Raw genomic sequence first — 15750 nt, 5'->3', positions numbered from 1 at the left:
ATTTTATTTTGGAAACTGCTGTATAATTTACTTAATTTCAGAGAGTAAAATCACATTGTAGTTTATCTCTGTCTTGTTGCTTAAAAATGCATAGCTTTTGTGAATCAGATGGCTTTTTTAACCCCAAACTGTTAAATCTCATGATTCACAACATAATTTCTGTTAGTTAACTATTTGCAGAGTTCTAGGGTTACTACTCTAAAGGATAGAAAATTTTTTTTGCTATAAGTCTGCACTGTAATCAGGGAGATAAAAGTATATAGTGTTTATTTTTGTTGTTGTTACTATAGGGTAAGTGGTTTGGATGATGTTTTAAGAAATAAAAGAAGTAAGCATTTTTAGTTAGGGTGATCAAGAAAATCTTTGTAAGATGTGGAATTTCAACCCTGGAGAATGAATGGGACTTCTATTATCCTGAAAGGGGCAAGAAGGAACATCCAGCCTAAAAGAATGGTATGAGGCAAACGATAAAGTAAATCAACAGATAAATAGGTCAGCTTAAGACTAGAGCAGATTGTATTTGTTGGTGAAGTAAGAGACATTAAGACTTGAAAGGAATATTGAACTAGAGCAGGAGTCTAGAAACTTTCTGAAAGGCCCAAATAGTAAATATCTTCAGCTTTTCAAGCCCTGTGGTCTCTGTTGCAACTGTTCAACTCTGTTGTAGGTGAAAACAGCTGTAGATGATACATACATTAATAAATTGAAATTATAATAAAACTTTACGGACTCAGAAATTTGAATTTCACATTATTTTTACCTGTTATGAAAAATTGTTCTTTTGCTCCCCAGCCATTTGTTTATTTATTTATTTATTTATTTATCTTTTTAAAAAAATTGTTGGTTGTTCAAAACGTTACATAGTTCTTGATATATCATATTTCACACTTTGAACCAGCCATTTATTTAAACATGTAAAAAAATTCTTGGAAATAACAAATGGCCAATGAATATATATGAAAGAAAGTTTAACATCTTTAGCTATCAGGGAAATGCAAATCAAAACTACATTGAGATTTTATTTCACTTCAGTTAGTATGGCAGTCATCAAGAATACAAATAGTAAAAAATGGCAAGTATGCGGAGGGGGAGAAAGGAACACTTATATGCTGCCCTTGACCCATGTGGGCAGCTGAATTTAAGGTCGCTCATGTGAATTTCCAGAGACACCAGATAAAACACAGATACACTTTACCTTTAAACAAGCTTCAGGAGGGCTTCTCCACTATCAGCCTCAGGCTCCCCAAATGGGAGAGCAAGAGAAAGTCACAAGAGGCTGCGGAGAGAGCAAGCACATTCGGAAATGAACTTTTATTGGGGGGACCCTATTCTTAGAAAGTTCCATCCAAAAAAGGCCAGAAGGGCCAGGGTTATAAGGGACAGGTGAGTATAATTCAACCCAAGGGGCATCACCTATGTCTGAAGACACGCCCTCAACTTTCTGGACCGGAACAATGTCCAGGTCACTACAGAATATAGTGACTGGTCAAAACCTTTCACTTTAGGATGGAAGGCACGAATCCTTCAGAGTGGCTCCTCACACTTATCCATTGATGATAGGATTGTAAATTAGCACAACCACATGGAAGTCAGTATGGCAGTTCCTCAAAAGACTAGGAATGGAATTACCATATGACCCAACTGTGTAACTTCCCCTTATCTATTCAATAGAATTGAAGTAAGCTTACTATACCAATACATGCATACCTATGTTTATAGCCACACAATTCACAATAGCCAAGTTATAGAACCAGGATAGGTGTCTATCAACAGATGTATGGGTAAAGAAAATGTGGTATATATGTCTTTTTTAGGAAAATGGATGGAACTTGAGATTATTCTGTTAAATAGAGCAAGGGTTGTGTATTTTCTGTCATATGTGTAAGCAAGAGGGAAGAAAAGCGAGAAAGGGGCATTGCTCTTGAAATTAGAAGGGACACTGGTAAAACAGAGGCAGGAGATCAGCGGGAGGAAGGAAGAAAGAAAAAGGAAAACTGGGGAATGAAAGTGACCAAATTATGTTATGTTAATTTACGAATATTTCATGATGTTTTCCACTATTATGTACTATTATAATGTACCAATAAAACATTAATTAAATAGAAAAAACATTCCTAGCTTATAGATCTATAAAATCAGGAGGCAGGCTGTATATTTGGCTTTAAACTCTATATAATTTGCTCACTTCTGGACTGTGATGGTAGAGGCTATTCCACAGACCTAATTATGGACTCATACTTCACTTTAAAAGCAGTGTGCAGTTTCTTACTTTTAAAGCAAGAGAAATATGAGCAAAAATCAGTTTTAACCTAGTGGCAACCTTTTATTATCTTACACATAATCTTTCTGTATTTCTATTTTTATGTAACAATTTGTTTTTTAAGAGAGTTAGAGGAGACACACACACACACACTGTGGACTCCTTACAAGATTGTTACAATGTGCATGCACAAGACATTTAAGGACGTAGTGAGGGTGCCATCAGTAGAAATAAATACAGGGACCAATATAAGAGACATGAAGGAAGACATGAAAAGATTTGATTTTAGAGACAGAAACACTATGGTAATATTCACTAAACCAGTATTTTGTGTGATTTATGCCGATATCAAATTTATTCCACAAATGAAAATAATTGAAATTCTTTTTGAATGACAGAATTGTGATAATAGAAGAACTAAGAAAGTCATTGGTGGTTTGAGGAAAATTGTGATTTTGTTGTTAGATGGAGCAAAATCATGGTGATATGATCAGGTAGTTACTGCCATCAGTCAGTAAGAAATATAGGTTTGGAGAGGGGAGAGAGCAGGAGCTGATATGTGGCTCTAAAAGTCATCTTCTTAGAGGTAAGTTCTGAGCCTCATGGTAAATAAAGTCTCTAAATGTGAAGGCTCTACACAGCATAGTAAATGAAGTCTCCAAATGTGAAAGCTCTTCTTAGACAGATATCCTCCCACCCCCATAATCTACAAGAGGCAAAGAGGAAACTTTGAAAGATAAAAAGAAGACAGAAAACTAGGGTAGAAGTTGTTACAAGCACAAGGGAGGAAGGAATCTCAAGAGCAAGGTTATTAAAAATAGTGTCAGATGTTGCCAAAATATGAAGAACAGGAACTGAGAAAAGGCCATGAGATTTGATAAGTTCAGTAGTTGAAATTCTGTAGTACCACAGGGATGGAACACAGGTTATACTGGGGTGAGAGAGTGGTAAGGAACAATTGGCAATGGGTACAGATAGTACTGTGTGTGTGTGTATGGGGGGGTAAAAGAGACATGGCCTGGTAAATGGGATAGTCGGATTAAGTGACAGGTTTTCAAGATAAGGGAACTCTTGTACATAATTAAAGGTGGGGGAGACAGACAGTAGAGAGGACACTGTTCAAGTTGAGAGGAAATAATTATAATTCAGTCAGGGAGCTATAAGAAGGCACTTTAGAATATGAAGTCTGGTGTTTCTAAGGAAGACTTAGCTATGGAAATTGGAAAGTAATATATCTTTCTCTGAGACTTGGAGACTAACTGAAAAGATAGTGATCCCAATGAAGAAGAAAGAAGATAAGGAGACTTACACAATGAAGTCTCCTCTTCAGGTGTGCAATAGATTTGGGACTTGGAGGTCATGAACAAATGTTCAGAGAGTATTGTGGGCTATTGGGAAGGATTGATGGGCTTTTCTGTCAGTGTAGAAGTAGCCCAGAGATGGAAATGGTTTGCACACTTGGAGACAGAAACACTATGGCAATATTCACTAAACCAGTATTCTGTGTGATTTATGCCATTTTCAAATTTATTTCACAAAATAGATAAATGGAGTATATTAAATATATTTCTTAGCAAAACCTTCTCTGTTGCAATGACTTGGCAAAGACATTATAAAGCAAACTCCTATTTCAATTAATTGACTTGCATTTATTTGTATAAACGTATTTGAAAATAAAAATGGTAAAATTTCCTTACTGAACAAATATTAATATAGGCTTGCACTTTAACCAGTTAGGTATAAGCTATATTATATTTAGTTTAAAGCTTGTTTTAAAAAATTATATGTATTTAAATAATAGGCACAGGAAGAAATTGCTCGACTTCGAAGGGAAATGATGAAAAGCTGTAAGTCTCCAAAATCAACAACAGCACATGCTATTCTCCGGCGGGTAGAGACTGAAAGAGATGTGGCCTTTACTGATTTACGAAGAATGACCACAGAGCGAGATAGTCTGAGAGAAAGGCTAAAGGTTTGGAATAGTTTTATCTATCTGAACATGTGTGAAACACAAAAACATTGACACTAAAAGCACTTTATTTTGTCTGTTTTTTTAAACAGATTGCTCAAGAGACAGCATTTAACGAGAAGGCTCATTTGGAGCAAAGGATTGAGGAGCTGGAGTGTACAGTTCATAACGTAAAAAAAAAATCACTTGGCTATAACCTCAGTGGCTTTAAAACCCTTCCTTTTTTTCCCTTTGTTCAGAGAAGTTCTTTTACTTACCTAAGATAGCGTTTATAGTCCTTAAGGTGATGTGTATGATGTAAACAGTCACTTTTTACTTATTTCCTTCTGAAAATGTGAGTAAAGTTTTTTGTGTTAGTTGCAAAGTGTTTTATTTTAAAAAAAACTATTAGAATGTGTTCTCAGGAATTTAAGTAGCTTTACTTCTTTATTTTGTTAAAGATAATATTGCTAGTTATGAAGATATAATAAAGAATTTGAGATGCTATAAATAGATGTTATGACTATAAAATCAGAATTAAGAGAATTTGACTTTTTTCCACCAAGTTTAATTGAGTATATTTATAAAATGATCTATAGTTTTGTTATAATAAGTAAAAGAAATTAGAAAAATTATTTTTCTTTTCATAATCCTACTTTATATGTGTAATTTATTGATGTTGGGTAACAAATAAATCCTTTTGCAGATAGTGTGCATACTGTAGTCAAACTGAACCAGAATGAAAAATGTAGACTGATATGTTTTATTAGTCTTTATAAAAAAGCTACACAATGATTTGCTTTTATTCTTACTATTCTATACCTTATTCATACAATCTTCCATAGCATTTAGGTCTAATCTGATCATCACATTAAGTAAATTTTGCCATAAACCTAGTTTGTACAGAGGGAATATGTCTCTGCAGGAAGACTGCTCTGGCTGTTTTCTTTTTTTTAGCGATGGCAGTAACTTTGTCATTCTACTTGTTAGCTTGATGATGAACGTATGGAGCAAATGTCAAATATGACTTTGATGAAGGAAACCATAACCACTGTGGAAAAAGAAATGAAATCACTAGCAAGAAAGGCGATGGATACTGAAAGTGAACTTGGAAGACAAAAAGCAGAGAATAATTCTTTGAGGTAAACTAAATTACTACTAAATAACTAATGGTTTATAGTGTATGTTATAATGAAAATTATTAAATTTTATTTCTGAGAGGATTATCATGAAGCAGCTGTAGAAACCTCAGGACACATTGAATGATTTCCCCAAGATCAGAGACTGTAAATGGCATACTTAACTGGGAAGTATACTTCAAGTAATATTAACCTTACATTTGGATAATGCCTCAGCTTATCTGAAATAGCTTTTACAAAGCCCTTCCGGGTATTGAGTATATTCAATTTTGGTATTCAATTGTTTAATTTGATTTAATAACTTTACGTTCTGTTCTGCAGTATGAACAATATAAAAAAGCATAAAGCACAGGTTTGATAGTAGCTTAGAAAAGGTGGTTTAGAATATGGTGAAAAGTCATAAAGAACAATAGCATCATGTGGTAGAACTTAATTAATTGAACGTTGAATACATCACCTAACTCTTCCTATATATTGGTATAGTAGCAGAAGAAATATCAATTAAAGTAGCCCATAGGTAATATGTATGTGAGAATGTATTTTTGAAAGACTTCTATCTTAGTGGTTTTACTTTTAGTATCTGTTGATGTGAGAAATAGAGGCTGTACAAATTCAGTAAGTTTGAATTTCAGTACATCTGTGAACATTTGAAAAATGGTGGTTGATATGATTGTGAAATATATTATTAAATCCCAGTATGTCCTTAATCTTTCCATGATCTGTGGCGCATTGTTTGGAGTTGCTTGTCAGGGCAGATAAATATTCAAATTCTTTCCCTTCACATTTTAAAAAACATTTCCTGTTTATAAGAGTATTGAAAACTCAAATAAAATGAAAGTAATAATAAAGCAAGAAAGACACAACAAAGAAAACCTTGCAAAGTGTAAAGTACTAAAAAATAATTGATACAGAACTGTTTCCAGCTCAAAATTGGTTTTCCTGCATATATTTCGTAGCTTTCTGTGTAATTGAGATCACCTTTGTATAGTTTCATTTTTGGCCATTTTCATTTAATCATTTGCCATAAGCATTTCTCCATGGCTTTAGACATTCTTTAAAAGCATTTTAGTAGATTACATGCGATGATAACAGACAGAGGTATAATAATTTAGGGAGCCAGATGCAGTGATGCTCTCCTATAATCCCAGCAGCTCAGGAGGCTGAGGCAGAGGAGGATCGATAGTTCAAAGCCAGCCTCAGTAACTTATCAAGGCCCTAAGCAGCTCAGTGAGACCCTGTCTCTAAATAAAGTACAAAAAAAAGGCTGGGGATTTGGCTCAGTGGTTAAGTGCCCCTGATACCAAAATAATAATAATTCCTAGTATCAAAAATAATAATTTGGAAGATTTTTTGATGCATATTTGTCTTAAGAGTTTTGTTAAAGTGTAATTGACATACCATAAACTGTACCTTCAGTTTGCTAAGTTTTGACCCGTGGATGTGCCTATAAAACTCACCACAGTCAAGATAGTTGCCTATCCTTTACTCTCAGAAGTCTCTCCTGCTCATCTCTAATCCTTTATTTACCCAACCAATCCCCAGGGAACCACTGATTTTATTTCTGTTATGGAGGTTTTTTTTATTTTCTAAAATTTATAATACATGAAATCATACAGTATGAATTGTTTTGTCTGGCTACTTTCAATAAGCATGACTATTTGAGATTCATTCATGTGGCCATATGTAATTAATAATCCCTTTTGATACTGAGTATTGTTCCATTGTATGGATAGGTATGTAGACATTTGGGTTTCCAGTTTTTGGCTATAACAAAACTTCTGAGGACATTCCTAAGTAAGTCTCTGGGTGAACAAATGCTTTGATTTCTAGCATCATTCTGAATGGAGAAAAATTAGAGGCATTCCCCTAAAATCTGGAACAAGACAGGGATGCCCTCTATCACCACTTCTATTCAATATAGTTCTCGAAACACTGGCCAGAGCAATTAGACAGACGAAAGAAATTAAAGGCATAAAAATTGGAAAAGAAGAACTTAAATTATCACTTTTTGCGGACGACATGATTCTATACCTAGAAGAACCAAAAGAGTCCACAAAAAAACTACTAGAACTAATAAATGAATTCAGCAAAGTAGCAGGATATAAAATTAACACGCATAAATCAAAGGCATTTCTGTATATCAGCGACAAAACTTCTGAAATGGAAATGAGGAAAAACACTCCATTCACAATATCCTCAAAGAAAATAAAATACTTGGGAATCAACTTAACAAAAGAGGTGAAAGATCTATACAATGAAAACTACAAAACCCTAAAGAGAGAAGTAGAAGAAGATCTTAGAAGATGGAAAAATATACCCTGTTCATGGATAGGCAGAACTAACATCATCAAAATGGCGATATTACCAAAAGTTCTCTATAGGTTTAATGCAATCCCAATCAAAATCCCAACGGCATTTCTTGTAGAAATAGATAAAGCAACCAGGAAATTCATATGGAAAAATAAAAGGCCCAGAATAGCAAAAGCAATTCTAAGCAGGAAGTGTGAATCAGGCGGTATAGCGATACCAGATTTCAAACTATATTACAGAGCAATAGTAACAAAGACAGCATGGTACTGGTACCAAAACAGACGGGTGGACCAATGGTACAGAATAGAGGACACAGAGACTAATCCACAAAGCTACAACTATCTTATATTTGATAAAGGAGCTAAAAGCATGCAATGGAGGAAGGATAGCATCTTCAACAAATGGTGCTGGGAAAACTGGAAATCCATTTGCAACAAAATGAATCTGAATCTCCTCCTCTCGCCATGCACAAAAGTTAACTCAAAGTGGATCAAGGAACTAGATATCAAAACAGAGACTCTGCGCCTGATAGAGGAAAAAGTTGGCTCCGATCTACATATTGTGGGGTCGGGTTCCAAATTCCTTAACAGGACACCCATAGCACAAGAGTTAATAACAAGAATCAACAAATGGGACTTACTTAAACTGAAAAGTTTCTTCTCAGCAAGAGAAACAATAAGAGAGGTAAATAGGGAGCCTACATCATGGGAACAAATTTTTACTCCTCACACTTCAGATAGAGCCCTAATATCCAGAGTATACAAAGAACTCAAAAAATTAAACAATAAGAAAACAAATAACCCAATCAACAAATGGGCCAAAGACCTAAATAGACACTTCTCAGAGGAGGACATACAATCAATCAACAAATATATGAAAAAATGTTCACCTTCTCTAGCAGTTAGAGAAATGCAAATCAAAACCACCCTAAGATACCATCTCACTCCAGTAAGATTGGCAGCCATTACGAACTCAAACAACAACAAGTGCTGGCGAGGATGTGGGGAAAAGGGTACTCTTGTACATTGCTGGTGGGACTGCAAACTAGTGCAGCCAATTTGGAAAGCAGTATGGAGATTCCTGGGAAAGCTGGGAATGGAACCACCATTTGACCCAGCTATTGCCCTTCTCGGACTATTCCCTGAAGACCTTAAAAGAGCTTATTACAGGGATACTGCCACATCGATGTTCATAGCGGCACAATTCACAATTGCTAGACTGTGGAACCAACCCAGATGCCCTTCAATAGATGAATGGATAAAAAAAATGTGGCATTTATACACCATGGAATATTACGCAGCACTAAAAAATGACAAAATCATGGATTTTGCAGGGAAATGGATGGCACTAGAGCAGATTATACTTAGTGAAGCTAGCCAATCCCTAAAAGACAAATACCAAATGTCTTCTTTGATATAATGAGAATAACCAGGATCAGAGCAGGGAGGAAGAGCAGGAAGGAAAGATCAACATTAAACAGATACAATAGGTGGGAGGGAAAGGGAGAGAAAAGAGAAATTGCATGGTAATGGAGGGAGATGCTCATTGTTATACTAAAGCACTCTTAAGAGGTTTCGAGGGGAATGGGTAAATAAACAAGGAGAGAAGTGAAATACAGTAGATGGGGTAGAGAGACAAGATGGGAGGGGAGGGGGGGATAGTAGAGGATAGGAAAGGAAGCAGAATACAACAGATACTAATAGGGCATTATGTAAAAATGTGGATATGTAACAGATGTGATTCTGCAATCTGTATTTGGGGTAAAAATGGGAGTTCATAACCAATTTGAATCTAATGTATGAAACATGATATGTCAATAGCTTTGTAATGTTTTGAACAACCAATAAAAAAAAAAAAAAAAAAAAAAGAAATTTCTAAGTCATGGTATGTTTCACTTTTGGAGAAGCAATTAAACTGTTTTCCAAAGTGGCTGTACTGTTTTATTTTGCATTTGCACTGACAGTGTATGAATGTTTCAGTAGTTACATATCCTCACCAATATTTAGTGTACATTGTCTTTTTAACTTTAGTGTTTCTAATAGGTATATGTTATGATTTTAATTGGCCCTTCTCTAATGATTAGTGATTTTTCAGCATCTTTTCATGTGTTTATTTGCCATTCATATATCTTCTTTTGTGACATATCTCTTCAAATCTTTTGTACTCTTTTACTGAATTACTTATTAAGTAAAAGTACCTCTGTTTTAGACATAAAGCCTTTGTCAGGTCTGTTTTGCTGATATTTTCACCAAGTCTGGGGCTTGCACTTTTATTTTCTTAACATTATCTTTTAAATAGCAAATATTTTTTATTTCAAATAATTTTGAAGAAAGGTACATGTATTTTGTGTTCTTTTTAAGAAATCTCTGTCAAGGCTAAGATCACTGAGATTTTCTCCCAGTGTATTCTCCGAGTAGTTTTCTAATTCTAGCTATGATCCATTTCAAGTTAACTTTTGTGTGTGGTGCAAAAGTTCCCTTTTTTTAAATTTTAAATTTTTTTAAATTTGCATATGGATGTCTAGTTGTTCCAGCACCATATTTAAGTGTCTGTTAATGTTAACTATAAGAACAATGTTTTGCAGCAGATCTTGTATTCCTACACTTCTGTGTCCCTTGAAGAGCACTGCTCACTTCCTCTCTCTCCACCCACTAGCAACTACCTTTTAGCTTTTTTTTTTATAAGTGAGGCATTATGCAGTATTTGTCCTTCTGTAACTGTCTTAATTCACTTAACATAATGTTTTAGATGCTCATATATATGTATATTGATTTGCTGATTTTGTTGTCTATTTATGTTCTCTTATAGCTGCCTTAACTTCCTTAAAGTAATTATTTTGAATTCTTCATCAGGCAGTTTGTAGATCTCCATTTCTTTGGGATTGGTTATTGGAAAATTATTGTGTTCTTTTGGTAGTGTCAAGTTTCTTTGCTTTCTTTGTTCCTTGTTCCTTTGGGTTGAAGTCTTTACATTTGAAGAAATAATAACCTTATAGATTTTACAGACTAATTCCAGCAAGGGAAGATCTTTACCTACAGGTTGGTGCAAGAGTGCTCTCTGGATGCAGTGTAGCAGCTCAGCCTCTGGTGAGGACACAGTGGTATAGTCTTCGTGCAGCTCTGTCAGATAAATTTGGTGTCAACAGAGATTTCAGAGGTCCTCAGCAGCTGAAGCTGTGAATGTCTACAGCAATGGCGAGGGCTGTTGCAGTTCTTCTGATCTCGTTGTGTCTTTTAGAGAAGTTGTGCCCAAGATATCTATCTTGGCACTGGTGTCCTCTGTGTGGACACTCATGGGATGGCTTAAGGGCCCAGGTCCAGTGCATGGGTGTATATAGCTACTGTTGCTCTGGGAATGGAGATTCAGACATGTCTGCTGCACTGGTGGCTGGTTTTTTCAGAGTGGCTGAGGGACTGGAATTCAGTACATGTGGAGTAACAATGGCTCCAAGGCCCAGCCATCAACTAACTCACTATGGTTGTATCCCAGTTATCTGAGGCATAGGTGCATGTAGAGAAGTGGCAGAGGAAGCACATGCAAAGGGACTGTGGCATCTGGCTCTAGACTGAAGTGGTGGTTCTGGTGTCTGAGATGCAGGTGTCCGCAAAGCATCTCTGGTTTGGGACACAGGCAGGTTAGGTAATACCCTGTTTAAGGGCTGCACAACATTGACTCCTTCTTGCAGGTAGGACCATATCAGCTTCTCCCTCTCTAGGGGGTCTATGGTAGGTATTCCTGATAGTTTATTTCCACGGTGAAAGTTACCAATGACCCTTGTAGAGCAAGTTACTGGAGACCATGGTGGCATCCACTTCATGGCTAATACAGTGGCCCCTGCCTTCAGTTGTTCTAGCCACCTCCAGATATCTCAGGTATACTCATCTCCCAGGAATACTTTCTGAGTTGTTCTCTCTTTTTTGTTTCCATCATATTGCTGTTGGTTCTTAATTGGACACTGAACCCTTCCTAAAATATATTCTTTCATGGATAGCTATCTGGTTGTTTCTTTGTGGTAAAAGGTGAAGTCTGAGCTCTCTTCTCCCATCTTATTGGTGATACTTCTCATATCTTTAATTTTTTGAAGAGACTTCATACTATTTCCCATGGTGGCTTCAACATGTGCTTCCCCCAAACCCAACAGTGAACAGTGCTCCAGTTTCTTCCTCACCAAAATCTGTATGTAGTTTTTCTATTGTTTGTTTGGTTTTGGTAGCTATTCCAATGAATTTGAGGTAATATCCTACTATGGGTTTGATTTGCATTTCCCTGATAATTGATGATGTTGAGCACCTTTTCATATACCTGATGGTCATTTGGATGTCTTTTTAGAGAATTCTCTGTTCAAGTACTTTGCCCATTTTTAAAAAATATTTTTTAGTTGTAGATGTTAACAATACCTTTATTTTGTTTATTTAGTTTTTCTTTTTTTTTAATGTGGTGCTGAGATCGAACCCAGTGTCTCACACATGCTAGACAAGCACTCTACCTCTGAGCCACAATCCCAGACCACTTCGCCCATTTTTAAACTGAGGGGTTTTATGTAATTATTTTGCTACTGAGTTGAATGAATTTGTTATATATTTTGGATATTAGCACTTTATCAGATATGTGGTTTCCAATTTCTTCCATTCTTTATGTTGCCTTTATACTCTGTTGAGTTTTAGATAGTTTCAGGTAGTCTAGTTTCACTTGCCTGGTTTTGGCTTTGGTATGATATCTAAGAAATCATTGCCAAGATCAGTATTATGAAGCTTGTCCTCCTTTGTTTTCTTCTAGGAACTTAATGTTTTCTGTCCTTCTGTTTAAATTTTTAATTGGTTTTGAGTTGATTTTTGTGTATGGTAAGATAAAGGTCCAATTTAATTTCTTGCCTGGGGTAATCAATTTTTCCCTGTGCCACTTGTTGATGAGACTTCTCTTACTCCATTGTATATTCTTAACACCCTTGTTCCACCCTTAGCATCATTTTATCATTGTTAAGTAGCTCTGAAATATGATTTGGAATTAGGAAGTTAATTATAACCAAGTTTCACAATGTATTAAAAAAAGGCCTGCTGAGAACTTTTTTGGATTTGGGGAGATAAAATGATATTGAGCCTTCCCACTCATAAACACAGTATCTCCACTCATTTAGGTCTCTAATTTCCCAGCAGTGATTTGGAGTTTTTAGTGTACACATCTTGCACGTCTTCTGTCAGATTTATACCTGTGTATTTCATATTTTTATGCTATTATTAATGGGGTTTTTATTATTTTATTTGTTCTTTTTAGATATACAGGACAATAGAGTGATTTTGTGTGTGTGTGTGTGTGTGTGTGTGTTTAGTATGCCTTATCCTATTTAGGATTCTATTCTTGTGTTATAAATAATGTAGAGTTTCACTGGTCATGTATTCATATATGAACAAAGTATAGTAATGTTTGATTCATTCTATAGTCTTTACTAATCCCATCTCCACATCCCTTCCCTTTATTCTCCTTGGTCTAATCCAGTGAACTTCTGTTCTCCCTTGCCACCTGCATTGAGTGTTAGCATCCACATATCAGAGAAAACATTTGGCCTTTGGTTTATTGGTACTGGCTTATTTCACTTAGTATGTGTCTCCAGTTCTATCCATTTACTGGCAAATGTCATAATTTCATTTTTATTTATGGCTGAGCATTATTCCATTTTGTGTATGTATACCATATGTATTTTCTTTATCCATTCATCTGTTGAAGGGCACGTAGGTTGGTTCCATACTTTAGCTATTGTGAATTGAGCTGGTATAAACATTGATATGGCTGCATCACTGTAGTATAATGATTTTAAGTCCTTTGGGTACATACCAAGGAGTGGGATAACTGGGTCAAATGTTGGTTTTATTCCAAGTTCTCTGAAGAGTCTTCATGCTGCTTTCCAGAGTTATTGCACCAATTTTCAGTCCCACCAGGAATGAATGAATGTACCTTTTTCCCTACATCCTTGCCAACAGTAAATTGGTTTTTAAATTTTACTTTTCAATTGTTTATTGTTAGCATATCAAAATTCAGTTGTCTTTTAAAAAAATAGATGCAGTATTTTAGAACAGTTAAGTTTATGGAAAAATTGTGAAGACTGTTCCTATATACCTCACACCCAATTTTCTCTAGCAACATCTTACATTACTATAAGTGTACTTATTGTAAGTAATGAACCAATAAAGTTAATACTTTATGCAGATTTTCTTAGTTTTTTCCTAATATCCTTTTTCTGTTCCAGGATTCCATCCAGGATACCAAATTAAATTTAGTTGTCATTCCTCCTTAGGCTTCTCTTGGCTATAACAATCTCAGACTTCCTTGTTTTTGATGATCTTGGCAATTTTGAGGAGTACTCATGAGGTATTTTGTAGACTGTGTCTCTATTGGGGTTTGTCTTAAATTTCCCCCATGATTAGATTGAGGTAATATGTTTTTGAGAGAAAGATCCCAGAGATAAAATGCCATCTTAGGGTATGTGCATCCAGGGTACATATAGTCAATAGGATTTAACAGTGCTGATTTTTCTTTAAATGTTTATTTTTTTAGTTGTAGTTAGACACAATATCTTTATTTTATTTGTTTTTATGTGGTGCTGAGGATCGAAACCAGGGCCTCGCACATGCTAGGTGAGCACTCTACCACTGAGCCACAACCCCAGCCCCCGATTTTGTTCTTGATCACCTATATAACTGAAGTAGTGGCTGCCTTTTCCAAGATGTCTCATATTTGGAATAATCCAGTATGAAATCTTTTCAGTGGGCTTCTTTCAGTTAGCATTATGTACTTAAGGTTCATTCATGTCTTTTGTACCTTGATCATTCATTTCTTCTTATTGTTAAATAATATTACATTGTGAAATATACCACATTTTGTTTATCCATGCACCTGTTGAATGAGATCTTGTTTCGTCCCATGTTTTTTGGTGATTATAAATGAAGCCGCTATAAATTTTTGCATGTAGGTTTTTGTACAGACATAAGTTTTCAAACCAATTCAGTAAATACTTAGGTGCGTAGTGTGCTGGATTGTGTTGTGAAACTATATTTGTAAGAAACTGCCAAACTCTCTTCCAAAGTGACTATATCATTTTGCATTCCTACTTTCAATTAAAGAGAGTTTCTGTTGTTCCACATGCTGTCAGTATTTGGTATTTTCAGATTTTTGAATTTTGGTTATTCTGATAAATATACAGATATATCATTGTTATAATTTTTAGTTCTGTAATAACACAATGTGAAGCATCTTTTCATATGCTTATTTTCCATTTGTACATCTTCTTTCATGAACTATTTAAATTTTTTTGCCCATTCTTAATTGTTTATGTACTTATAGTTGAGTTTTAAGAGTGCTTTGTATATTTTTGGAACATTTCTTATCAGCTATATGGTTTGCAAATATCTCCTCCTAGTCTATGCCTTGTCTTTTTATTCTTTTAACTTTATTTTTTTGAGAGAAAAAATTCTTCATTTTATTAAAGTTAAGCTATCAACTTTTTCATAGATTGTGCTTTTTTGTTGTATTTATAAACACATAATTTTTATGTTAACATAGTTTTACATTTTACACTTAAATGTCAGTGATTCATTTTTAGTTATTTTTTGTGAAAAATGTCTATGTTTGGTTCATTTAATTTACTATGGACATCCTAAAATTGTTCTAGCACCATTTATTGTAAAATTATTCTTTCTCCACTGAATTGTCCTTTACTTCTTTGTCAAAGATCATTTGAATATATTTACATGGGTCTCTTTCTCAAGCTCTCTATTCTGCTTCATTGATCTGTGTCTGTTCTCTTGCTAAACCATGCTGTATAGATTCGTATAGCTTTGTATTATGCCCTGAAACAAGTAATGTGAGCCTTCACACTTTGCCTTCTTCAATACTGTATTGTCTATTTTGAGTCTTTATGTTTCCATTTAAGGTTAGGATTATTTTGTACCAACTATAGAATAGCTAGTTGGGATTTAAATTGAAATTGTGTTGAATCTATAAATCAATTGGGGAATGATTGACATCTTAATATTGTATGTTTAAATCAGTGACATGAAATACTCTTTGATCATCTTTGAGTCTTTTGTTAATGTTTTGTA

General features: G+C 34.9%; 1 protein-coding gene across 8 annotated transcripts in view; it reads left to right on the top strand.

Moving 5' to 3' along the window:
• Nucleotides 1-15750, top strand: part of Tsga10 (testis specific 10) — a 291349-nt gene that overhangs the window by 27863 nt on the left and 247736 nt on the right. For 7 of the 8 annotated variants that reach the window (XM_078028531.1, XM_078028528.1, XM_078028529.1 and 4 more), the window contains 3 exons: nucleotides 4062-4232; nucleotides 4322-4399; nucleotides 5199-5350. In XM_078028531.1, the coding sequence (XP_077884657.1) occupies nucleotides 4062-4232; nucleotides 4322-4399; nucleotides 5199-5350 (401 nt within the window). Of the gene's footprint in view, nucleotides 1-4061; nucleotides 4233-4321; nucleotides 4400-5198; nucleotides 5351-15750 lie in introns of those variants that run through there. The other variant, XM_078028533.1, reaches the window with a different exon arrangement.

The sequence above is a fragment of the Ictidomys tridecemlineatus genome, chromosome 12 (genome assembly GCF_052094955.1).
Source record: "Ictidomys tridecemlineatus isolate mIctTri1 chromosome 12, mIctTri1.hap1, whole genome shotgun sequence".
NCBI classification, from domain to species: Eukaryota; Metazoa; Chordata; class Mammalia; order Rodentia; family Sciuridae; genus Ictidomys; species Ictidomys tridecemlineatus.
The sequence above is the reverse complement of the archived record's forward strand: the minus strand, read 5'-3'. Positions and strand labels throughout refer to the sequence as shown.